The 25,928-nt window shown below is 44.7% G+C and overlaps 1 protein-coding gene across 8 annotated transcripts in view; it reads right to left on the bottom strand.

Annotated features, from left to right (window-relative positions):
• Nucleotides 1-25,928, bottom strand: part of RGS6 (regulator of G protein signaling 6) — a 287,533-nt gene that overhangs the window by 18,435 nt on the left and 243,170 nt on the right. For 7 of the 8 annotated variants that reach the window (XM_062576773.1, XM_062576769.1, XM_062576767.1 and 4 more), the window contains 2 exons: nucleotides 25,219-25,405; nucleotides 10,578-10,667 (listed from right to left, as the gene is read on the bottom strand). In XM_062576773.1, the coding sequence (XP_062432757.1) occupies nucleotides 10,578-10,667; nucleotides 25,219-25,405 (277 nt within the window). Of the gene's footprint in view, nucleotides 1-2,238; nucleotides 2,337-2,614; nucleotides 2,669-10,577; nucleotides 10,668-25,218; nucleotides 25,406-25,928 lie in introns of those variants that run through there. The other variant, XM_062576770.1, reaches the window with a different exon arrangement.

Genomic DNA, 25,928 nt, shown 5'->3' with positions numbered 1-25,928 from the left:
CCCACATGCTTCTGCTTTGGCCCTCTTCCACATATACAGTTAGTGAAACCGAAGTTACCCAGACCTTTGAATACAATGATGCAAAATGAAACCGTAATATTATTAGATACCTGTTTGCTCTATGTTGCCTACAAGACGAAATGCATCAAATTTTAAATAACAGAAATCTCTTCATTTAAACAAACAGTGAGCTAAAAATTATTTGGAGGAGGTTTTCAAGACGCCTGCAGTGCCTGAGTTCTACAGGAAACAGTAACTGTTTGATGCCAGAAGAAAATATGTTCTGTATTTTAAAAATATATTTTAAATATTCCTATAAACTTACTAATAACTGTGGTGGCATGGGAAGAACAAGCACAGCAAGACCACTTTACCACCCACTACAACTGCATTTGAGCTCTTGTTTGACTGATAGTTTTCCTGATGGTCTTGCTAGATCATATGCATTTTCAAACAAATGTTGATCTTGAAATCCACATTTTAATCCTGAAATTCAAATTCAATTTACCTGAAGTTCATTTTTTTTAATCCAAAATCAAAGTTTTGGACTTACAAAATTCCAGAAATAATTTTATATTCCATTTTGCGTTCCAGTTCTGGAATCTGTTATCTTTGAAACAGTTTTTATACGAACAAAAAGGCTGCAAACTGCAGGCCTGCTTGCACAGCACCTACTGGTCTTGGTCAGACTGCCATGAGGTGCCTCTGGAGGCACAGTTCACTTGCTCGAGTGCTGAGAATCATGAGCTACGTGGTCTACAGCACGTGCTATCGTGAAGATGATCTCAATTCAGTCATCTCCCAAACTGTTGGGTCACAGGCCACAGGCGATTTTGAGAATTTCTCGGGGGCTTATTATGTTCTCTTGTCACCAGCCAGAGCACAGCAAGGAGGTAGCTCACTTCTACAGACAATCCGGGAGCTGTTGAGTCTCCCGAGTACGCCATAAGGTTATGACTTTGGTAGCACTGCCCCTTGAGGACAGTATGACATGCCAACAGAGTGACCGTCTTCTTAACTGATGTGACAAACTGCCATAACGCGATGTATAAAAGATCTAGATCCTTCCTAGTTCTTGTGGGTACCATGCCATCACAGAATGGTATTTCATATCTGTATTAAGGAAGTGAAAGAAAATGTTTACAGCATGCCGGCTGATACGACAAAAATGAATTAAAGTGCAGACCAATCTATAATGATTATCTTTACAGGCACTTAGGTTGTATTTCCACCTTCCCAAATTGAACTTGTCATGTTACCCTTCAAATCAAATGTAAGAGAAATATCTGTTCTCAGCTGCGTTACTATAAACCTACCCAGTGTAATACTGTGAGAGTTACTCTTCTGTATATTTGGTGAATCTGGATGCAGAATTTATCACTCAGTGTAAATATTTCAGTATAATATGTTGAAAAAAAATCTTGTCTGTTTCTGTTTCTGGCAGACTCTTAGAAAGCAGCAAATAATATGCAGATGGGCATAGCGGTACATTTGGTAGCAACATATTTTAAATGTGTGTATATGCATTAGCTAGTTAAATGCATTCCCCAGTTAAATGCATTCCCCAGGAAGTGTGCCAGTGGATGTATTACAAAGCTCTGGATGCTACATTCAGGTTTGCTTGTGTAGTTAGCATGGCAGCATCAGAAATACCCCTCCTCCCCCCTGGCTTATTTGTTGTACGACAGCTCACACTTACCTGTGCAGTTTCCCCTTTTCTGTCTGTATGTACGAATATTTTATATTTATAAGCTGTGTGTACATATATAGTGTATATATAAATATACACACATACATACACACATAAACGCAAGCGTATGTACTGTATATACACATAGTACAATAACTTTGTTTTAAAGCTGTTATAAAGTCATAGCAATGCTCATGAACTTTCTTTGAAATCTTTTCCTGTACAGTAGCTTCTACGGGCATCACCTGCTTGACGGCCAGCTCCGCTCTCCTGGTATCACCCTATAGCTAACGATGGGCGATGCACCAAGCTCGTAGCAGCACGTGGAAATCGTATAATGCATCAAGTCAAGACGTGCCTGACCCTGCATAACGCCCTGGGGACGCTGGCGCTGCCGCTGCGCCGCCCTGCGCCACCCCGGGACGCTGCGTCTCGGCTTGGCCTTCCTGCGCCCGCAGCGCCTGGCCCCGCGCCCGCTCCCTGCCTCCCGCCCCACTCCCCAGCAAGGCGGCTGCAGGCATGTATGTGTATATACATACGGTATCAGCACCATGCACGGAGGTCAATACGGATACTGCATACCGCAGAGGCACTGCTAGAACCATGCTCTTCTACGTCATTGCGCAAGGAAAAGCCACAACAAATACTGTAGTGGGAACACAGCAAAAAGACAACCTGCCACTGAATTCTAAACAAAATTCAATTGACTTATGCAGTGAGTATTAGCTAGAATGAGCATTACAGAATTCTGCCTCCCCCCCCTTTTTTTGAGCTACTATTTAGATGAGCTACAGTATTAAAAGAGAAGCTGCAAAGATGCTATCTGCAAAAATAAAAGGTGAAATAAAGTTAAGCATCCGCATTCCCCCCCAACTAAAAATAAAGTTCTGAGGAGAGGGAGGAGGGAAAAAGAAAGGAACTTACCACACTGCGAGTGAACTTTTCTAGAGAAGTTCTACGACCTTGCTCATTCTCTGGCTTAACAGGGAAAAAAGTGGGGAGAAAAAAATACAGAAAAAAACCCTTCAGCTTAAATGCAGTTTTTCAAACCAAGAGCAAAATATAAGGGAGCAGCAAGGGAAAAAAATTGTAAAAAAATATAAAAAGCAGAAATCAATGTTTGCAACAGCAAACATAAGAAACCAAAACCCCTTAAAGAATGAGATACATCACTACTTTTATTCTTGGAGAATGTCACCTTTTCTCCTGCAAGTTTTTTGAACAGTTCAAACAGGGTCTGTGCATTGTTGTGTCTCACAGCTATTGGTATTGATTTCTTGTTCATTGAATTTTTCTTCTGTAGCTGTTTGAGCTGAGACCTCTGATTCTGGTTAACATCTGCCAAACAGCTGATTGGAGGTTCCCATCTACTTTCTTAAAGATATGAAAAAAACCACAATAACTTTTACAATATTAAAAAAAAAGTGTGTGAGTGAATACAGTGCTGGAGAAAAAAATTCTGAACTGATTGCCAGGAAACCTGTAGGCCTCTATTTAGCCAGGGGGTAGAAGCAGATTTCCAATAAGCTTAGCTCAATCAGGACATAAGGCAGCGTATGTGTATCTATGCTAGACCACGGAAGATGCAGGCAGATTTGGGGCATCTTTGGGGCGTGATATTTTTGTATACAGAGGACAAGGCTATTCATATACAAGAAGACATTCAGCTGCAGTATGAGAAGATAAGCATGAGCATCGTGGCTTTATTACCATATGAGAAGATTGCTCACTGAAGCACTTCATTCATTTGGCGCAAGAGAGGCCTAATTGTCACTAACAAGGAATAACTAAATAATTTATTGGCATGTTTGTCAGAACAGCTAATGAAAAAATGTTATGGAGAATACAAGAAACTCAATAATATGAAAGAAAGCTCATGGCAATCGGAAATCTGTGAGCATTGCTGGTTTCCTGGAGAGAAACTTGTGGTGAGCCAGGGAAATGGAGATGATTAGATGTAAATAAAAATGCAGCCAAGGGGCTAAGGAGCTACATATATGGGAAAGCCACAGTGCGAATTGTGCATGAAGGTGCCCTGGAACTCAGCATCACACGGGAATGCTGCCTTATCGGTCAGTGGTGCCTACTGGCTATCCCTAGCTGCCACAAATCAGCTGCAATAACAACCCCCAGGAGAAAGCACAACTGCAAAAACAGGTAGAGAAGGTGTAAGGAACCAAAGCATGTCAGATAAACTGGATGAAAACTTTTGTAAATGAGTCTAGGCAAAGCCTTCTGATTTTTCTTCAAGTTGATTATGGCTGTCATAAACTACAGCACTTTGAAGTCTGAGAGATGAATCTGAAGAGTCCCAGCCAGAGACCGGGCTGATTCGCCTTGATGAGTCACCTGAGGTAAGACCAGAATGCAGGGCTATTTTAAGGCAAGCAACACTCTGTCCAGAAGAAAGAGTCAAGCAACCTCCTCACTTACAACCATTTGAGAAAGCCATACCACCAACATTCAGGATAACATTTCTACAAGGAGAGAAATGATCTTAGCTTCTGAAGCGATGAGACTGTTTTCAATACCAAAGTTTGTACGGGTGGCTTGCAGCACCACTTCCAGAAATGTTTAAGACCCATCACACTGAGGGCTTGTAACAAGGAAGGTGCATTTTAATACACCCAAACGACAGTTTCAAAGGAGGGGGTGCTGCTCACTGCAGCCTCCCTCTGAGCAGTGAACTAGCTGTGTGAGGGACAAGTGGGAAGCAAGTAAAAAGGGAATGACCACCCTGGAGCAAAACAGGGGAATGGGTAACACAGGGCCCCTACCCCAGGCTTAGGGCATGCGTTTCTATTTGATCACACACACTGCCCAACAGCCAGCCAAACTCAGCCCAACCAAAGCAGAACAAGGTGATGAAATCCACCTGGGAAAAGCTCCATGCAGCGAGAAGACCTCTGCCAGGGAGCTAAAGGAAACACTGAGAGAAGTTACTTTAACACGACTGAGCCTCTCGCTGCTCTCCTCTTGGGGCAGCAAGGCCCCCAGCAGGCAGGGTACAAAGGCACAATTTCACCCAGGAAAAGAAATCCCTAGGCCAAGAGCCAGAGGACTTTGCTAGGCCCCCCTTGGCCCATTCAAGGCACTTGGCATCAGCAGCATCACATTAGTGCAGGCTGGAAAACCACTGTCTGGCCCAAATACATTTAAAATGGAGCATCAGTGTGCACTGGGGGCGAAGAAGAGCTAACGAACACAGTCCATACTATGTCCCTGCACTTGCTGTCGAAATTCATTGCTTGGCTTTTGCGACAAGCAAGATCATGCAGCTCCCTACCCACCAGGAAAGCAGGACGGTGGCATCAAAAGATGATGAGAGCCTTGCTGGGTGTAGAGAGCTTGCCCAGCACAGGTGGCTGTGCACAAGACTGTTTTCCTACCACAGCTGGTAGGAACATGCACGTGCGCACATAAATGCAGGCATGGAGGGCCCTGAAGCACTGAGGTGTCCTGTGGAAACACCCTGCAAGCACAGGCTGCAGGAGCCCTGCACATTTGGCACGGGGCTGGCAAGCTGAGACCAGCTGACTGCACGGGAAGCCAATCCCCGTAGCATCCAGCTCTGAGTCAAAGCATGGCATTTTCCAGGAAAATAAAAAGCAGCTGAGGCAAGCTGGCTGCAGAGCGATGAGCCGGCAGGAGCAGTTTTTATGGCAGTGGGTGCGGGTGCCGGGCGTGCAGCTCCCCGGCTTTTCCTGCCTGCGTGCCCGCGGAGCGTGTGCCTGGCGGCCCGCTGCCGAGACAACCGCTCGCCTGCATCCCTCCGCCCCAGCGTGGAGGTGTTGAGGCCGCCTCACAGAGCGGAGGATGGAAATTTAAAAATAACAAAGTTAAAAAAAGAGAGAGAGAGAGAGGCCAAGTCAGACCTTTCTCCATTCTGTGAACACATCCCAGGTCCAGCGCAGGAAGTGTCTGACCAGCCCACGGACCCCTGAGCTGTGCGTGCCAAAGCACAACACCCATGGTTGTACAAGCACACACTCCATCTGCGAAGTGTGCAGGCAGAGAAACACACTCACAGGCCAGGCCAAGCAGTCCTCCTGGGTGCAAGAGGGAATAGGCCCTTCTTTGCCCGTAAACACCCCAACAGACTGTCCCAACTAACTGGCAAAGGACATGCTAACTTAGATAAACTATGAAACAACCATCCTCACTGTAAATGAAAACACCTCAGCCCAGGTAGGTGCCAAAAACCACCACTTTGCAGTAGTCCACTGATCACTGACTATCTCCTCCAAGTTTTCCTTTTTCTCCTGATTAGTTATTTACCCAGACATCCCAATTTTGAGTTCTCTTGTGTAGAGTCTACTGGCACATGGCAGTATAAGTAGAAAAACTTAAGAAAAACAGCTGACAGATTATTAACAACCGTCATAAGAAAACAGATGATCATCCTTACAACACTCCAGTCCCACCACCAAAACAAATCAGTCTTCCCCCCCCGCTGATGGGACTCAGAAGGGGACAGAATATGCAGTAGGTGGCTTACTGGAGAGTATGGGGCACTAGGGACAGGGGGTATGAAAAAAAGCAATGCCTCAAAAAGTGTGTGCTGAAAATGGGACCTGCCTGTCAGGCACATAAAGCTCCTAGCCATTGCCTTGTTAGCATTTTCTGCCAGCGATTTGAGAAGAAGTAAGAAAATATCTAAAAAGTTCAGTCTTCTGAAATACTGGTCTACAAAATCCTTCCCTCACAGGATTCATTTTGTTGGCTGTTGTATCCTTCTTCTGGTATGAGTCTTTTTTTTTGTTTCTTTTTAAGCTTTGGCTGGATGAAAATCATGCATTTCAGAGGGAATGATACTGCACTAAGATGAAGACAAACCACTTTCCTGACACCGGCTCAGGAAAAGGCCAAGAGCAGGTCCTCAGCATCCCAGCCAGCCATTTCCACCTGTCCCAAGTCAGAAAGCAGAGGGCACGTACAACGGCTGGAACAGTGTCTTGCATCTGTTTTGCATTAGTTTGTGCAGAGCTACAGAGAACTCGCCCTTTTCTGAGCCAGCTGAAGAGAAAAACAATGCTCTCCTCCTCCTCAACCCCGCAGATACCGACCTGCTCTTCCTCCCGTGCGATGGGTCGCGGCTGTGGCACGGCAGCGCTTCCCCGCTGCAGCTCTGGCCGCCCTCCTGGGCACCTCCCTGCCTCGGCCGCTCCGTGGGCATGTTTGGACGGTGGAATCGGGAATCTCCTAGCACTGAGGTGCCCACCAATGTCACAGTTACACCTTCCTTTTACAGACAGCAACGGAAAGTGCCTCAAGGTCTTTTCTGCTCCTCTCTCTTCCTTCTCCTCAAAAATAAATAGCAGAGCACTTCTCTGACTAGTCCTCTGCCATTAATGCAGCTTCCTGTGATGTCCTTCCCTCCGTGGTGCTCTAACTAACATACACTGTTCTTTCCCCAGCGAATAAATCCCTGCTCTGCAGCCAAATCACCCAGCCAGATGTCCTACTTGCCTTGAGCGGGTAGGTTTGTTAAGGCACTCGTTCTTACATAAAGCTTGCTGCCATCTAAGGACACCCAGCCACCTTTTTGGCTACCGTGCAGTAGGGCTGGGGGATGGTGGTTGCTACCTGCTGTGAAGTAGCCTGAAGTAATGTGTGTATCAGCAGAAATACGAGCAGGTTGATGCTTGACTCTGCACAGCACAAGTGGGGCGTGTTGCGCAGCTACACAAATAAAAAGCAATGAGTTGGCTGGGGAATCTCAGCACCATCCAGCCCTTCGCTGCGGAGTCTGCTGCCCTCAACAGCTCGCTGACTTCCACCTAGCTGCAGGGGTAAGGCCAGAGAGGGAAGCATACAGCTAAAACCAGGCCAGGCTTGTGGCCATTTCTCCTGGGGACAGAGCTCTGCCCCTCGCCCTTCCTCTACTTTAGCCCAGCAGGGGAGGAAGACTTCTGCATGAACGACACAGAGAATTACACCCAGCTTTCCCCCTCTCTAGAACATTGCTTCCAAGCACACCCATGCTGCAGGCTAACCTCATGTTCCCTGCTGAGCACCACGAATCTGCAGGATCAAGGCCAATATTACTGTGGTTATTTGCAATAATGACACTGCAAGGAAAAGAGAAAAAAAAATCTAAATGGATTAACAGAGTATGGATGGTGTGGTCTGTACATAGCCTATGTCCACTGCCTTGCATCAATTAGTGGTGTGAACAGTACGTTCCTTTTATCCTCCCTGGTCCTTCTCGTAAGCCTGTCATTGTATCTCAGGCCTGACCTCTCTCTCCTTCAATGCTCTGCTCCCAGAGCAGGGAGTGGAAGTTCGCACATGTGCAGTCATCGTACAATGTAGAAAAAAAGCAACTCTTTGAACTTACAGAGCTTTCAGAATTCCAGATCTTAAGAATGTCAAGCATCTTTGAGGCACTAATCAAGCTTTGCAACATCTCCACTAAACAGGTAACTATTATTATTCCCATTTGTCAGAGAAGAGAGTATGAGTCAGAACAAAAGTGAACTTTTTCCCCCCCCCAAGATCACACAAGAAAACAAGTGGTGGAATCAGGGGAAGAGCAAGGATTTTGTGGCTCCCAGTCCCGTGCTTTAGCCATACAACCAGCCTTCTCCCTCTGTCTGCTCTCTCAGCCTGCCACAGCCCAGCACTAGAGGGAATGCAGGGCAAAAGACACCAACTGGCAGACATAAACTTACTCACGAAATATTAACATATGACTCTTAAGCCATAGAAACACTTATTTATTCCATGCAAACAGCTCATTTATACCAAGTCCATTATCTTGTTCAAAGTGCAGCTATGTCATATTGGCATTATATACAGGCAAAGTTAGGATAATGTCTTTGAGGCAAGACGCACTCATGCCCCAAAGAGACATACTCATCGAGTCTTAAACAACTGGTTTGAATTTCCACTCACACCAGTGAATCCAGGATTTTGCCTGTACACTCTAAACCAAGTGCTCCATCCACACCATTTCTGATATTCCCGTTTCCCTTTTCCTTCCCTCTGCTTTCCAGCTAGCTGAAGGAATATTAAAGGGATGCTCTCAAAGTTGTGCCAGTGTTACTGGAGATCTTACCATGCAGCTCAGTTTATATTTCATGTTCTTCCTGTGCAATGTGATTGCAAAGAGCTTTACCCATCCTGGAGTAACATTAATTCCCCTGCTGCACCATGTGGAGCTGGTGAATCACTCATCTACACAGCTCTACTACTGCCTTTCTGTGCCTAGCTATGTTTATTCAAGCACCCATAGCTCTTTCTAAAAGAAACTTGATTCTTACTTTCACGGCTGTGTTAACATGACACTAAAACCTGCTCCTCAGGCAGTCTGTGGGGGGATGAGGACATCACGCTGACAGGTCCAGGGCTTGATCTGACAGCAAATAATGATTGCAAAAAATCTCTGGTTTAAACAGGCTCAGCTGGGAGGAGAAAAATCTCCTGTACTGAAGCACATGAGACTTCATGTGTTGAAGGGAGACTTTGTGTGTTGGGGGGGTAATGCACAGAGGGCTGATAGGAGCAGGAAGATGGCAAAAGGTTTAAACTTCCATTTCATCAGAAGGCTTTTCCTTGCACCTCCTTCTTTCCTTTTGAACTGTAAGTCATATTTAACCTTTTCAAAAGTAAGCAACACCATATTTTGTCTTCTGGTCTATGCTGTCTCAAACTAGACATTTTGAAACATAGGGCCAATTTATGCCCTCTGTTACCTTCTTCTAATCCACCTGCCAGTCGTTCCAGGCATAGCAGACAGAGGGGTTTGTCTCCTTTTGTCACCATATGCATGCTTTTAGGACACACAATGACAATCAGGACAAAAATACCACTGGGATTTCATTGTGTTGTGCCAATGCTAAGTAACTTGGCAGCACACAGAGAATGCAGCAGAAAAACAGCAGGGAACATGGTGATGCGAAACAACACGCTCAGGCAGCAGCAGTCAGGAGTCATTTTACCTGCTGTCCTGGAAATCAAACCCAAGGCAAACACACACGTGTGTACACACATGCATATGCACACACACGGACACACAGACTTATGGGAATAAGTCAAGATATGCAGAAAGCATGTGAACACAGCCACAAATGCAGAGATAAGTAGCTTACCTCCCAGCCCCCTCAGAATGAGTGACCTGAGCCAGTTGGTAAGAACTGCCTTAATTCTACATAACCGTTCTTTGCTATCCTGAATTGGGGATTCCTGGCAGAAATATAGTGCTGGCAGAGGACATATGGACACCAAAAAGGTTCAGAAGAGCTCAAACCCAGTTCTCCTGTGAAAGATGTGGCTGAAATTCTTGATTACTGCACAGGTTGCAATTATTTCTTTCCTCAAAAAAAACCCACCAACAACAACGAAAAAAACCAAACAAACCAAACCAAACTAAACCACACACAACATCTCTGGGAGCCAAGAGCAAGGGAAAGAGGGAGAAAAGCAGAACAGAAATCAAAACAGGGAGGTTTATAGGTAAGGCATCCAAAAGGAAGATTACATGGTGACACTAAGGAGGTAAAAACCAGAATGGGTGAAATTTGCACCAACAACAAATAGATTGATGGGTTCTACTTCTCATACCAGTAGACCACATTGTCATGTGAAAGAGACAATGCAATTTTAATTGCCTGCACTGAGTTCGGAAGACAGTTGTGCAAGACAAACATTTTTGCATACTTTATGCCCTGGGTCTCTAACTATTCCGTGTTTTCCCAAAAACTTATGTTGAGGCTGTGCATACGGATGCCGTACCGTGTCCTCGGTGAAGAAAACAAAAGTTCTCATTCCTCTCTTAAAAAAAATAGAGAAAGGAAACAATATTCTCATTTTCACACTAGCGGCAAGCAGCAGGCGAGAATCAAGAGGTGCTAAAAGATGCAAGCACGTCCTTTCCAACAGATACCTTCTTCTTCGCCAGCAATAAGTCCTGGTAAGCATTAGAACGGAGGAAGCGCGCATAGCTGTCACTCTTCATCAGCTTGTAAATGTGCTCCTGTGGGATGGGAGGAAATGAGAGACAGAGAATTCTTATCAAAACTCATTTAGACATCACAGGGATTTAAAACACAGGCAATTAGGGGGGGAGAGACTGATCAAAGCTCTAATTAGTTCTGCTATTATTGATTATTTGTTCTGTGGCAGTATGCAGGAGGTCCATCCGGGGGCAGGACCCTGCTGTGCTAGGGGCTGTATAAACACAAAACAAAAAGACAGCCCTCACCCTGAAGCTGGCATGCGTTATTCTGTGGTCAGTGTTATTCTGTAAAGACTATAAATCTCAGAAATCCCCAGATCATAAGCAGGTGTCTAGCCAGTCTGAAACTAGTGGGAAGCCAAAAGACTGAAGAAATAAATGCCAGAATTTGTGCCTATGATTAGCTTTTATTTTGGGTACTTGCATCTTGGAGACTTGAACTGTCACCCAACACTCCCCTTATAGTTCATGGAAGGGAAATGATGCTAGGACACATTTCATCTCCACTTACGACAGACACTTACAGTAACCCAAACTGATCATGTCTTGCAAAAGCCTGTATCTCTGGCTGACTAACTATACAGTGAGTTTATACAACTAGCTCAGATATGGATGTTTATGTCATACATATAAAGCTATGTCAATGAGTCCTTCCCATAGGGTCTTTTTTTTCCCCTTGTGAGTCAAACAACTATTACCAATTTGCTCTGAGAATACAGCACTCCCTATGTGAATTTTCAAACTCACAAAGTGACATTTCATTGCAGTAGAGCTACTTGCCTACCCTTTCTCCAATTGGCTTGCTCAGTTTTATTTTCCTACTTAAAATCTCTTAATACAGTCAGTGCTTCTTCTAATTCTCCCTACATTTTTAATAAATATTTTTCCTAATACCAAGAAAATAAAATCAAAATACTTTGGAGAAATAAAGCCTGGAATACACTGAAAGAACTCAAGGAAAAAAGAGGAACCCTGCACATTTCTCTCAAACTTTGCTCAAGGACGCACTTTTATAGAGTTAATGGGGAATTTTATCTACACTGATTTATACAATGTGAAATATTTTCTCCTGCCCTACAGCCATGGTGCATGGAACTTCAGAAGAGCCAAAATAGACTTAAGTTGCATAGCTTATTTCACAGTGTTAACAAGCCAAGCAGAATTCCCTTACCTTCACCAGTATGGGTAATCTGTGATGACTTGTTTATGCACAGAAGAACTGCTTAATTCAGCTTTCTTGTGCTATTTGAGGTATACTCTTACCATGGGCATAACTGTCACTGGTTTTACTAAGACACAGTATAAAATGTGTTTCTTGAGATATAACCTGGCATGGAACAATTTTTATTGGTTAATTTTCCCATTTGTTTTTAGACATGGCAAATCCCCATTTCTGTAGCATTACCTATCCGAAGGACAGCACAAGTGTTTACAACAGAAATGCTTGTATAGAGTCATTTCGCAAATGTGAGACCCTTTCCCACTGTGCAAAAACACAAGCGAGGGCACAGCTTCAAGTTATCACCCTCAGCATTGCCATGAGTTTTCATGTCCAGCAGTGGAATATTATTTCTATTCATTCACAACAGAATGAGCCAAGCATGCACAGAGACAAAAACATGGAAAATAACGCATATATCACAGATATGGTCATCAGAAGATTTATACTTCCTGGTTGAAAAAAGATCATCATCATCAGCTCTCTCTCTCAAAGACTTCAACTAGCAGGGATTCAAGATTCATTTGACTTAAATTCAACCTATTGCTGTATTTTTACTTTTCCAATGTGTACTCATAAGGAGTGCTTCATACTCAACTGGTATAAAAGCTAACTGCACACCTTTAAGTCTTTTTCCTTCTTCCTCCAGGACCATGAGGAAACTCATCATCCCAGAGAAAGTGGGATGGTTTGAAGACCATCCTTTAAGGTCCCTAACGACAGTCCACCTTCAGTGTTTCTGTCTGTAGATGAGGCAGAGCTGCACATAGACAGTGAGGAACTGGGGCAGCTGCCTTGCAGCCCATCAACAGTAAAGGGTTGGAGGAGTCTCTGGAGCCTCCTCACTTGCAGTGACCCTCCTCACAGCACCACCTCAGGAGTGAAGGGTGCTGGGATGGGGATGATGGTGGTGTGGTGCTGACGTGAGGTCATGAACCACAAGGGATCTTTTGTTTTACATTTTGATAGATAGGTGACATATTTTGACTGCTTGTGGATCCCAAATTATTTCTTTATCTATTGTCAGATAACTCAGCCTTCTGTGAAAGGCAATAATTTGGGAAAATCATATTCAGTTTTCATTGCTACACAGACAGACCACACCAGCTGTTTGCACATAAAGCACAACAGAGCAGAGACTGGCTGGCCCTACAACCCGCTCGCCTGCCAGTAAGAACAATCATTCTTGCTCATGTCAAGATGACTTCATGTATTTGACCTTAAAAACACTATAAACTCAATATCTGACTGTGCATAGTATGAAAAACTACTTCAATCTTGAGATAAAATAAATCACAAACCGACTTCTTAACTGAATCCATTACATGAAAAACACAACTATTTCACACCCCCAGCCCAACTACTGCCATAGTTGTGTTGTTGGTGTTTGCTCTGGTTTTCACATCTCAGAAACACTGAACAGTGCCACTGCTACCTTTCACCTGTTCGCCAAAGACATACTCAAATTATGAAAAACTATTCCTGGGCTTTGACTGTTAGTAAAGAAAGGCAGCTGAGCATAAGGACAAGGAGCGTCAGAATGCACAGCTTGAGAAACAAACTTTCCAGCCTAAGAATCCAGAGGGCTTTCTTTGAAAGCTCTGCACTGGAGGCACCAATGACACACCGATCGCTCATTTTACAGCACCGCATTTCTGAAGCACCTGTTGGAAATCTAAGCCAGTTGTTCAGGTCAGCAAAGATTGTCTTCCAATTTACAACACTACAGGACAGCTTACATTGCTGCAGCCAAAATCCTCACTGAGCCTCCCCCATGAGGGCTCCTGCTAAAATTGTGTCTGTAATATGTGCTTGGCTTAGTTATACAAAAAATCTACCTGCAGGACAGGAAATGCTAGTGACCAGGACATTTCTTTTGATCTTTGGCCTACCTATTCCTTGCCACCAAGCTATTTTCTTTTATAATTTCAGGAATCTGCAACTTTCTAGGGAGAATTTATAGCTACTGCTTAGCAGCTCCCTGCTTCTAAAATACGTTAAAAAGGTACTGGAGCTCCAACAGTTGAGCACATCCTTCCAATAAAGCTTGAGCAGTGGGCATATTAGCAGAGGTGTGTGCATGTCGCATTGCATCAGACTTTCAAACCACCGTGGATTATCACGGCATCCCATTGGTCTCTCGTTTCCTAATTTACTGAGCAGCTGCTTTTGTTTCTATTTATCCCATGGTTGAGAAGAAGCAAAACCTCACAAAAGACTGCAATCGCCAGCTACAGGCAGCATCTCTAGTGGTACAATTTATACACGTGCAGGCTCCATGACATACCTGAGGCCACTGGCAAGAAATTTAAGCCTTCCCACTCCTCTTCTGAGAGAACTCCACACTTTATAAACCTGCTTATTTTAAGGGAATGAGCTCATTATTATTGGCTATCTGAATAGGCAAAGCAAATTAACCATTTATGCAATTTTTCAGCAACTTGATTGCATCTCTGGACACTGCAGTCTGTTGCACTGAGAGCAGTCTGCCCAGAATTATCACCACAACTTTTCCTTGCAAGTGCCATGGAAAGTTGCCAAGCCATATGTGCACAACAGCAGGAGAAATATTTCCTCTGTGAAGGCAGTATCTCCTACCCATTGCTGGGCACTGTTCCCCAGTGAGGGCTCAGAGTCCAAGCTCTCCCCTGTTCTTAAGATAGTACTCCTTTAGGGAGTCACATGGCCAGAAATCACCCAACCAACCTCATGAAAATCTGAGTGTTCTATTAGATCATTACACCAGGTAGCACCCTGCTTTTAAAAAACAGAGGAAAATTGAGATAAATATGCCCCTGTCAGAGCATGCTGCTGAGGAGTGCTGGCTGTATCAATGCTGCCCTGTGAGGATGGATTCACTTGGATATATCCGTCTAACACGCAGGTTGACATAATAACCTGCCTACGTAATTATGGGGCTCTACTGGTACCATCGGTGTGCCTTTCAAACGTCAAAACAGCCACATGGTGCTTCTCCTCCCTCTTTTGCATCTGTAGGAGTAAATTTGACAAATTAAATGGACACATTTGGCACATTAAATACATGTAGCTCTGGAGAGTTAATGGAGAGAGATACACTGTCTCCTTCTGAAGGTGGGAAGTTTTCACAGAATCATAGAATTGGTAAGTTTGGAAGGGACCTCTGCAGATCATCTAGTCCAACCTCCCTGCTCAAGCAGGGAGGCCACATGCATCCCTGCAAGCAGCACACACGCCTCAATCAGCAAGTGACTGGCAACATGCTCTTGTTCCCTCTGATGAGCTCCTGATAATCGACCTTGTTCTCTTTTGACAGGCAACTGTGGCAGGACCTCATGGCTGGGGAGAAAGAAGTCACCTCTCACTAATAGCGTGGGCCATTTTCAAAGCAAAGACCTTGCACTAGACTCCGTGTTTACCAGAAGGCTCGTCAGAAGGTGCAACAGAGGAGCGACACGCTCACAACAACCTGCCTTACCCTTTCTTTAAGACATATTCCTTGCATCATAATTATATCCAGGGATGAACGGCACATCTGGTTAATAATTTGTTTTGTATAATAACCGTATCAAAACCAATAAATTTGTTAAGATCTTCTGGGACCTTTTGTCCCTCTGTATTTGTGGGTTGGAGACAGTGGTTTCCTCTCCAACAAATGAACAATTCTCTTAAAGGTTTCCCAAAAGCAGAGCAGGTTTGCTGCTATACACCTTTCAAAATGATATTCCACAGATACCGAACCAAGGCACTGGGAGCAATGGGGTCCACAAGCATCTCATCTTTAGAAAAAGGTACATCCCTTTGGTGCTTAGTGCACCTGAACCACAAGTCCTCTGCAGTGGGATGAACAATGCACTGTGCCCGAGGGCTACACGAGCGACACTGCACGTGTTCTCCACGCTTAGGTTTCTACAATGAGAGTTACACTTCAGAAACAGCTGGTTGCCATTCTGGTATAAAGGAGAACAAACAGCAAATTTTAAAGGGGAAAATGTTGTCACTTCAGTGAACTAAAACGCAAAGGAACCACCCAGGTAAATCACAGAAAATTTCTTTTCTACAGCTATGCGAAACCAAGAGGAAATCCCGCCCCAGCTACAGCTGACAGCTGAAGTGCAGGGAAAAAAAAACTGATAAGATTCAGCATCTCTCTGCTTTTTTCTTTCACATGCCCTATCTTTGGAAGGAGATGAAGGACAAGCTCTGTAAATTTTCTTGACAGGGGGAAAAGGGGGAAAAAAATCAAAGTTTGCAATCCAGATGGGAATGTGGGAGGTGGATGAGATAGCAGAAACTGTCTCAAAGCTGCACCTGCTTCAAATCAATGTGCTGCAATGCGATCTCAGGTCCCTCTCCCCCTCAGCAGTCAAAGCGCAGTGACCCTGAGGAGCGCAGGGGGTGGCAGCCAAGCCAGCCAAGCTGAGCTAGCCAAGCAGGGCCTTGGAAACACCCAATAGATATGCGGGAAAAAACTGAACGATAAAAAAATAATAACAAAAACTAACTTGCACAAAGCACCTGGTAGACCTCAGGAAGTGTGTTGCCTATTAAGAACATATCTTTTTTGGCAGAAAATCTTGGCTCTTTCCTCTGAAATGTGCACATGAGACAAGAGCAGTGTTAAACGAATCCATTTCTAAACCCATGTGTACCTTTACCTTACCCACTGTGACATTTTCCGACAGCCCTGACATGTTTGGGGTTTTGTGAAGACCGAGGGCAATGGTCTCATGACCTTTGAACATCTGTAGGTTTCCAGTAAACCCTTAAATTTTAACTTTCTGATAGGTTTCCCCTCTTTGTATCTAAATACAGTGGTAAGCTTTACCTGTTGGGGGGGCATAGGGAAAAAAAATCACAGTTTCTTTGCTTGTTTCAAGTACATTTTTCAGCCTATTACAGGGGGGTTGCAGAAAGACTAAGATACCTGTTAAGTTTCACTTCAGCTCCAAGGTCCCACTTTGCCCTTCCTAAATTGATCACAAACCTCCTCTCTGTAGCTATCCCATTCCTGCCTTTTAGATTGTTTTGGGGTCTCCCTTGACCCCGCACTGAGACTTGGCATAAAACTAGTACACGTGTATTTGGAGATCCCTCCGTATTGCAAGCATGCGAGCCCTAGCAGCTACCCTCCTAGGCAACGGAAAGGGAGATTTGCAGAATGTCAGACAAATCCATTAGAAGAGAAGGCCACAAGCAATATAAAGTAGTAGATTAAATAACTAAGTAAATAATGGCAAACCGCAGCGAATGCTAATGTTTGTTCTACCTGCATGCTGGGTGCTGGGGAAGAATTTACTGCACATCGACACGTGAGAGAGCAGAGCCTCAGTGAATGCCTTGTGGTCTTCACTAGGGGGACGATCACTGACGCCAGCTGGGGATCTGATATAGGAAGGAGGGAGATGCTTTTCTGAGCACCCAGTGTGGGTCTGCTGCACCTTCCTGAGAGACTTGGTGGCTGCCTAATGCCCCTCTGCCAGTGCCTCTGCTCTGCACAGACACCTCTGCACCCCTGAGCTCCAAAACCAGAAAATATGCACACTGCAGGCAGCAAAAAGCACTACCAGGGGCTATTCTCAACTTATCATATTGGCTCCACCGTACTCCTCCCAGAGCACCCGCAGCAATCCCGCCTGACCAGCAGGACACTGTAGCACACTACCACAAGGATCCTCCTAAATGTCTATGCCACAGAAAAGAAAGCAAACCTGCTCCTGAGGAACAGCGGTAGTTACCTGAGCCGCTGCTCAGTACAGTGGTCTGTAGGAGCACTAATTATCAACTGCCTTTCACTCTAACTGATTGCTGAAATATGCTCCAGACAAGGCAGGAAAAATGCTACGTTGGCCCTGGCAGCAGAAATAGCCAGTAGCAGATACAGTTGCGACAACGCATACAGTACACAGCAGAAGAAAAGACCTTCAAACATGTCCCAACTGAATCCAGCATGTGAGCGTGTGCGCGCGGGCGCGTGTGTGCATGTGCGTGAAACATGCGGGTTTTATTCCAATCCCCCTGAGTGTCTCCAAATCCCCCCTAAGAACTCCTCTGCATCTGCTTATTCTAGTCTCCGCATTTAGCATTTTACTCTTCTCAGCAATGCTGTATTGCCATTTTTGAGCTGCCCGAATGCATTAACCTGCAAGGGACCCCGTTTCTCAAGCCTCGCTGGTGCCTAGCAGTACTGCCACCTAGCACGGCTAGCAGTCAGTGAGGGCTCTTGCTGCTGGAGTGCAAGGCTTCCTGTGATTTATAGCTTAGAAAAGAAATGTTTCAGGTTGGTAAACGACACATAAGGGTCTTGGCCTGAGTGTGAATTGCTCTGGAAAATTTGAGCTATACCTTTTTGGCCACTCTCAGGTTGTTTAAGCGACACAATAATTTACACTCATAGTTTTAGCTGGTGCATTTTCTTCACACTCAACCAAGTTGTTTTTATTACTAAGAAAAGAAGAGATGAATAATTATACTGTAACATAGACCAACCTCCTTGCTAAACTGAAAAGCATAAAACTTCTTTTCAGACCACAAATGAAATTACACTGGGCTGAAGGCACAGTAATGTAAGAAGGAGCTTTAGCAGAAGAAATAACTGTAAGCAATGAGAGCTCATTTTGAGTAATACACTGAAATCCTTTGTTTAGCCCTGTAGATACATAGTTGGAAACACAATGTAAATCTTTTGTGTGGAAGTGCATTGGTAAAAGTAACACATAAATTTAGCTTTGGCTACCCCGTAAATCCATGAGACAACTGGTTTACTTCATACCTTCAACCATACGAATGGGCACGCCGAGCTGCTGGGGGGCCGGGGACAGACGCAGCGCGGAAACCGACAGAGGCGAAGAGCTCTGGCGAGCAGCACAGTTAAGGGGTCATCTTGGTACTGCGGGAGGATTTAGTCCTAAATATAGCAAGGGCTATCCTGGGAGACAGGAGTGGGCTGTCAGGAGTCCAAGGCCATATGAGCAGCTTTAGGTTTTCAGAACAATGATCGTGGCTAAGAGGCTGATTCTCTCAATATGGGCCAAATCCTTGCTGCTGGCAAAAGCCCAAGTGAACAGGTTTTGCCTGGGAGGAGGAGAGAAGCTCATGTAGGATTTGGAAGCATGGAATCCCTTTTCCAAACAGGATACAATATCTAGGAGAGGCAGCAATGAAGATGGCTCTCTGCGTTCCAAAACACACTGTGGTATAGTCACTGGATGGAAACTACTGAACTTTTTGGCCAAAACCATTTGCAAGGCCATCTGCAGCTTCCTCCTGCCATATCCTGTAGTGAAAACCCTGCCAAAAAGCTGGGCTCTGCCATGGATGGAAAAATGCAGAAACCCCCGCACAGCAGAAATGAAATGCTGTAGCACCGGGGGCATTCTCTGTCCCATGGGAGACAGTGACAGATCAGGATCAGTCTTACAGAAGCAATCTACAACAGAAAGCAGCATATGGCTTTTCAGTAATGGGAGGCTATGCTGAGATAGGTATGATCAGCCCTTCTTGGATGTCTGCATGGAGAATATATGCTGGATATATAAACAGATCTGCAGCCAAATCTTGTAAACATTTTGGCAGTAGGATATCTACTCGCATATCATCTTGTACATGCCTTTAAGTGACTGTGCTCAAGTCTTAGAGTCCACCCCACAAATACGTACATCTTAGATTTAGTTGCCAGTGAACCCAGACAGCAAGTGACATTCATATCACAAGTGGGCTCATGGAGTCTTGGGTTCTCAGGTACGAAGGGGTTTATTTGTAAGCACTTTCTCTTACTACTTGGGAGAAACAGAATAGCATCAGCTGCTACCTGACTCTCACCTGAACTGAAATACTCTTGCTCAGGATTTGAGACACAACTACTTTTTACACCCAAGTAGCACAACACACAGTACTGCCACAAAAGTCCCAGTGAATCTGAGCCTGAACACTGAATTCAGTTCTTAAGCAAGCTAGACATTTTTTGGAGTTTGGAAGTGTTCAGCACATGAGACACTGCTACTGTTCATGCATGGTCCTAGCCAGCCTGGCATGCTCTATATACCAAGGAACAGGAAGACTATTCTGCTGTGTGAATATGTTGACTGTTCTGGTCACATCACTCTCATGATCTTTCATGTGGAGAGATCATCTGTCACTCTATGTGCAAGGTGAGAACTCACTCATGGCTTTTTCCTCACCCTTTCTCTACCTGTGTAGTACAGAGAGGAGTTAGTGTAGAGAGTAGTTCGATCCCTGATGCCTTAACAGATACAAAAACAACAGCTAGACAAAAGCTGGATGTTAGATGTTTGTCATAAAACATGACTACCACAAATTAAAATGAAAGGCACTGGTTAAAAGAGGTACTTTATGAATTATAGTGCATATAAATCTTAAAAAAAAAAATCTCAGGAAAATAGTAACACTAAATATTTGCTACAGTGTAGACCTCTGCTTCAAGGCTTTTACTTTCTGCTGTGTGCAGTAACTGGCACGCTGGCATAATCCTTCATATGTTCACCTCCCTGTTTTTGTTCCATCCACCTAATTGCTCTGTTGGGTATATTTAGGGGCCCTAGCATTTAGATGCTGTTTGGTTGTAGGTTGCTTTGTGAAACCCAGAAGGGAAGGAACTTGATTTTTTTGTCTTCAGTATGTGTAGCATACACAGAACCATGCTTCTGGTGAAGGCTGCTTCTGCAGTCACAAATCCCCGTCTATTGGGAGGGCAATGGAGTGCAGCATAAGGAAATACTTTTGCTTCCAGTTCCACAGCGTCAAAGCCAAAGAAGAGAATAATGTTCAATGTAGTCACCGACCCCCACAGGAAGATTCAGGCTGTCAAAAGACTTTAGGCAGCCCTATCACCATTCGGGTATACATACAACTACAAAGGCTCTGACTTTTTTAAATACACAAGGTGTGGAACTAGGCTGCATATTACCTGTTATTCAGAGTTCTCTGTGCACTTGCAGCAAGTCCAAATTATGAATTGCAGGTCTAATGCAGCTGGGAGCAACCTAAAGAATGCTGTCTGCTGGAGCCTCATCCAAACCAAGCACCAATGGCCTTGGCTCAGGGACAGCACAGAAGAGGGCAAAGGACAAATTGAGGCAATGAAGTGGTCTGCTGTGAAGATCAGAGGACTAGTGCACAGTAACGCAACCCAGAAGAGACGCACATTAGTGGGATATTTGAGTTAGCAAAGTGCAAAGACACTAGATCAAGGGTGGACATACCACAGCCAACTGGCCTTTTCCTGCTGTCAGGATACCACTTGGTGAGGAGCTCTGGGCTGACTCAGCTGCAGCATTTTCAAATCCACATAACGCAAGCGCTAGGTCTCTGAGCAATGCTGGCTCAGGTGGAGGTGAGCAGCCATTCAAGGAACTCCTTGATCTAGCTCATGCTTTCTTACCAACTTTCTGTCCCACCAAAGAGAACTGTTCTGTGTTTCCTCAGTTTCCCCATCCTTCTTCACCTTCTTTTATAGGTGAACTAAGGGATGTAACTGGTTGAAGGGGATGAGTGATTTTTTTCATGTTTTTCCTTCCATGCTGTGATTTTGCTCAGAACCTACAAAAGGAGTTCTGCAGTATGCTCACTCAATAGCTACAATGCATATACTGCTCTACAGGCTTGCTTTCACACCCCGTGCCTGCTTGGAAAAACAAAGTCAGTGGGAAAAAGGGTATCCCTTGTTTTCCTTTCTTGGTAGAAAGACATTCCACTTCTGGATTGCTTTTGAGTTCAGCAGGATCCTGTCACAGTTGTGTCAACACTCACAGCTCCTTGATGGGACCAGAATGAAAACTGAACAAACCAAACGAAGACCTGGGGCAGCTGAGAGTGTGACTTGGGCCCAGACCTGGACCAGATGCATTTCTAGTTTGATCAGCTTCAAGTTTGGCATTACAGTCTAAATCTCCTCTGGAATTAGCCAAGGATATGCACAGTATCACTACAATCCCTAACAGAGCTGGGATTAGAGCTGAATTCCCCTGAATCATCTTCACAGAAAACAATAGCTGATTAGTTCAGTTAAGGGAAAAGTCAATCTAAAACTCTGTTTTACTTGTTAAAGAAGAAAAATAAACAAAGCAACAATAAAAAAACTCCACTAAGCAAACAGAAAAGTAATTGCAAGAACAACTATGTGGCTCACCTTATTCTAGTATTCCTGGCTCTGAACCCTGGCAGTAAATGCCTCTAAAATCAAACATTAATATCAGGAAACATGATGCATTCTTATGATAACTGTTTACAATGCCGAAGCCTATGGGAGTGAGAGAGGAATTAAAGACTTTCTGAACGCAGAAAAACATTCCAGGGGAGGCAAGGAGGTATCGAAGGTAGGAAAAAAACTGTTAAAAACCTCATGATGTGTTGTACTGACAAACCATAATTGTCATATTCACAATTTGGTTACCTACTAAAGATGGGGTTTCCCTATTAAAGATGACTTGGTCTGGCTGTCAGCAGCTTCATGAGCCAAAAGAGGCTGTTTGGATGGACTGGACCATATTTACTCCCTAGAGCAGGCCATGGCTGCTGCATATTGTGGGGCCCCACACTGGCTGGAGGGGAGGGCTCAGGACAGCTGGCAGTACTGGAGGTGAGGACAGAGTCAGCAGCAGGAGTTGACCCAGCCGATGATGAGGGACATGCCCTGGTGCTAAGATTTTCAGTGTCACTTTTCCTAGATATAGGGACTGTTTGCGTTCAGATCGTGCGTGGCCTTGGCAGCCAGAGGTGTTAAAGGAAAGGCATGTTTGTCAGAAGCCCGCTTTTCTCCCTGTGTCCTTCTACGCCAGTTTTCTCACCAAAACTCCCTCCACTGCCTCCTTCGGTTGGCCTTCACGGCCGTACAGAGTCTGGGAGCGCTGACTGGGGCTGGGAGTCAAGGCAGAGCACAGAAGCACGACCATTTAATGTGAAATACCTGCAAACAGCGCTGGTTACGGCGCACTCACCAGCCCGAAGCACACTTCGCTGTGCTCCACCTTCCCCTTCAAAGCATAGAACTGAGTTCATTTCCAACGCTTTCTATACGGAATTGGCATTTTGTGGGTCTCCCAGGCCAGCAAAAGGGCTACAGTGCACATCACCTTCTCCTATTTTCCCACTGCAGGAGCAGCATTTTTTTCCTTCTCAATTCAGCCAACCCTTTTCTTCCCTCTTCACCCTAGTGTCTCTGAGTAGTAGGCATTCAAGGAATGTACTGTTCTGTAAACTAATTCTTTTTCTTGTTCTTTATTCACAAGGACATTTAAATTGTTTTCTTCTTGTGCTAAAGCTACACGGGACAGGACAACACTCCTATTTTCCCTCCCACGGTGGGGTGTTTTGACTGGTTGTGTCTGGTTTAATCCGCAGGAATGTGGGATGTGTGGGAGCTCTCCTGGGCCCCTGGTGCCAGCGTGCCGCGATAACCGAGCTGGGCCTAAACCCGCCGCAGATTTACGAGACAACAGAGTCGGCGAGGCGGGCGGCGCTGACCCGGAGGGGCCGCCGGGAGGGCCCGCGGGGGGCCCAGAGCGCGCTGGGGAAACCTCCCCGGGCTCCTGGGAAGAGCCGACGCGCAAGCACAAACGGCTCCTCTCCGGGAGGAATCCGCAACCGGCCGGCATTGCGTTGGCTCGCGCCAGGGCGCGAGGCATTTTGGCTATGCCCCGTTTCTGTCCGCTTTCGTTGGGCGGCCTTGGTAGCTATCTGGAGAAGCAGGCAGGAACAGCTCGCTTGGCTGCTGGAGGACTACCAGAAGTCCTCTCCTCTGCGCCGCACGAGAGGGCAGCCCGGCTTCACCTGCCACGTCGCTGCAGCCTCTCCTGGCACGGACTCGGTCTCCAAGAGGATGATAGCTGGGCCTGAAGCTCTGCTTTTGCCCCATACTTCTATTCCCATGAATTAAAACAGATGAGCTGTGGACATCAGTCAGTATAAAAATCCTCTGATATAAAATTAACCTCAGGAGCTAAAATTGCAGTCAAACTGTAAGAGCTCCAGCTTGACTTCACCAACTCCCCTTTGAATTGCAATTACGTCTTTGAACTGAGCAGTTCAAGCTTAAATTCCCACTGTCTTCCTCTGATTAAATACTCATTGTCAAAACATCCATCTTATTCTCAGTACTTTACTTATCAATTTAATCAATCCTCCCTTAATTCACCTATCTGCTTTAGCCTGCATTTTGCCATCATCTTTTTCTTTCAGGTAATGCAAATTTACATAAGTTCTTGCTCACTACAGCTGCAAAGCAAAAAATACAACATACTCAGAACATCTTCACACTCCTGTGTTCCTCAGCTTTGGAAAGAACATTTAAAGTGTCTGACATTCACAGGGGACTGGCTTGAAACTTTGTGTACATCCCGTCTATGCTGGCCCCACGGAGCAGGAATGCATTCAGGAAAATACAGTATTTGACGCAAGTTCAAAAGAATCCCTTGCCTAACCTTGTAGAAGTGGTCCACAACATCTCCTTTGAGACAGCAGTATTTTGTTACTGGAGTGTTTTGAAGAACTTCCTTCAACTGCCTTGAACGTCAATTTAAAGAAAAAAATAAGAACAAGGATTCTTTTCATTTGCTGTATGTTTTACTTCATGTTTTTGATAAAAATGATTATGAGGAAACTATCTTTTAATTGTGTCCCTGACAATATTTGCCAAATGATCCCTTCTTCCTTTATCTTTCTTAGCCTTTATATAATGACATTTCCACTTTTTCAGAAGGTTATGCAGTCTTAATTCTTCCTTGTAGCAGTTTTTCATAGATTATCTGTATTCCTAAAGGCATTTTCTGTGTACAATTTATCTGTAAAATGTCTCTGATAAATCTGGGGCCCTTAGGAGGGGAGGATTAAGCACACTGCACTGCATCGGTCCTATCATTGCTCTGAGGTATTGTCTGGTAGGCAGGTTGTTAGTTGTGTTGGAAGGAATTGCTGCATTTAGGCTTTTTTGTGTGGGGGGGTGGCGATTTAATTAGTTAAAATAAATACATGATAAAACAAGTTATCAACCAGAGTTTAGATATGCTATCAGCCACACTAAACATGACAGACTTTAGTGACAGGGAATACAGACAGCTAAACTGAACTTTACAGCGTTCTTTCATCTTTGCTTTCTCTGAGACATTGCTCCAGCTCACTGTGCCTTGCAGACTTGTAAATTTTGGAATCTTTGTTCCCAGAGGAGCATTAGCCTATTACAACTGATAGATTCAAAGAAAATAAAAGCATTTGCCCAGCTTGAGTAGATAGCCTCAAAGCCACTTCCAACTGTGCCTCTCCCTTTTCTTACAAGTGAACAGTAACAATGTGATAGGGGAATACTGTGGTAAAACACGGGGCTTTATTAGCAGTAGTTCTATAAAATCAAAAACAAACCTGTGCATCTTCATATGTGTATCTCCCTGGGTCTTTGACATTTTGGCTTGTTTTCTCATAGCTGTGGGAATCCAGGTTGATAGCACTTTGGGCCCCAGGGGCTAGAAACTCTTGCCAGATTTCCTCCACTCTTGTGGTTACATCCTGTAAAGGTTGTTTTTTGAGATCTTGGACAGCCAGCCAAAACCTAGTAGTGGGGAAAAATGAAAAGGGGAGGGAAAGAAGGAAGAGAGAGGGGGAGAGAGAGACATTCAGTTGTGACCTTGTGGAGAAGCCTGGGCAGAGCACCAAACCACAGCTGTAGAAGCTAATCCTACACTTTGCTGAATTTATGGAAGACTCTCCATTTAGTATGATTGCAGGGGAAGGTGTGATATACTTTATGCCAAACCATTACCATGTGCCTAAGATCAGAAAAGTGACTTCAAAAAGTGATACATTCTTATTCAAATCATACCACTCCCATTCAAACCCTCTCCGCAGAAGTGTGGCATTAGGTATGCAAACAGGAAACCTCCAGAGTCAATGCACCTGGAAGAGGCGGAGTGGATTCGGCTTCCTACAGCCCTGCTGGAATTTGCTTATAATTTCTGAATTTCTGCCTGCAGGATCTGTCGCTGGGAGGTGATGCAAAATGCAGAGCAAACTTAATATTCACATCATTTTCAGGGTGAAGTTGTAGCCCCGGCACTTAGAGAAACTTTTTTTTT

The sequence above is a fragment of the Rhea pennata genome, chromosome 5, assembly GCF_028389875.1.
Source record: "Rhea pennata isolate bPtePen1 chromosome 5, bPtePen1.pri, whole genome shotgun sequence".
Lineage (NCBI taxonomy): Eukaryota > Metazoa > Chordata > Aves > Rheiformes > Rheidae > Rhea > Rhea pennata.
Note: the sequence above shows the minus strand (reverse complement) of the source record. Positions and strands in the feature narration are given on the sequence as shown.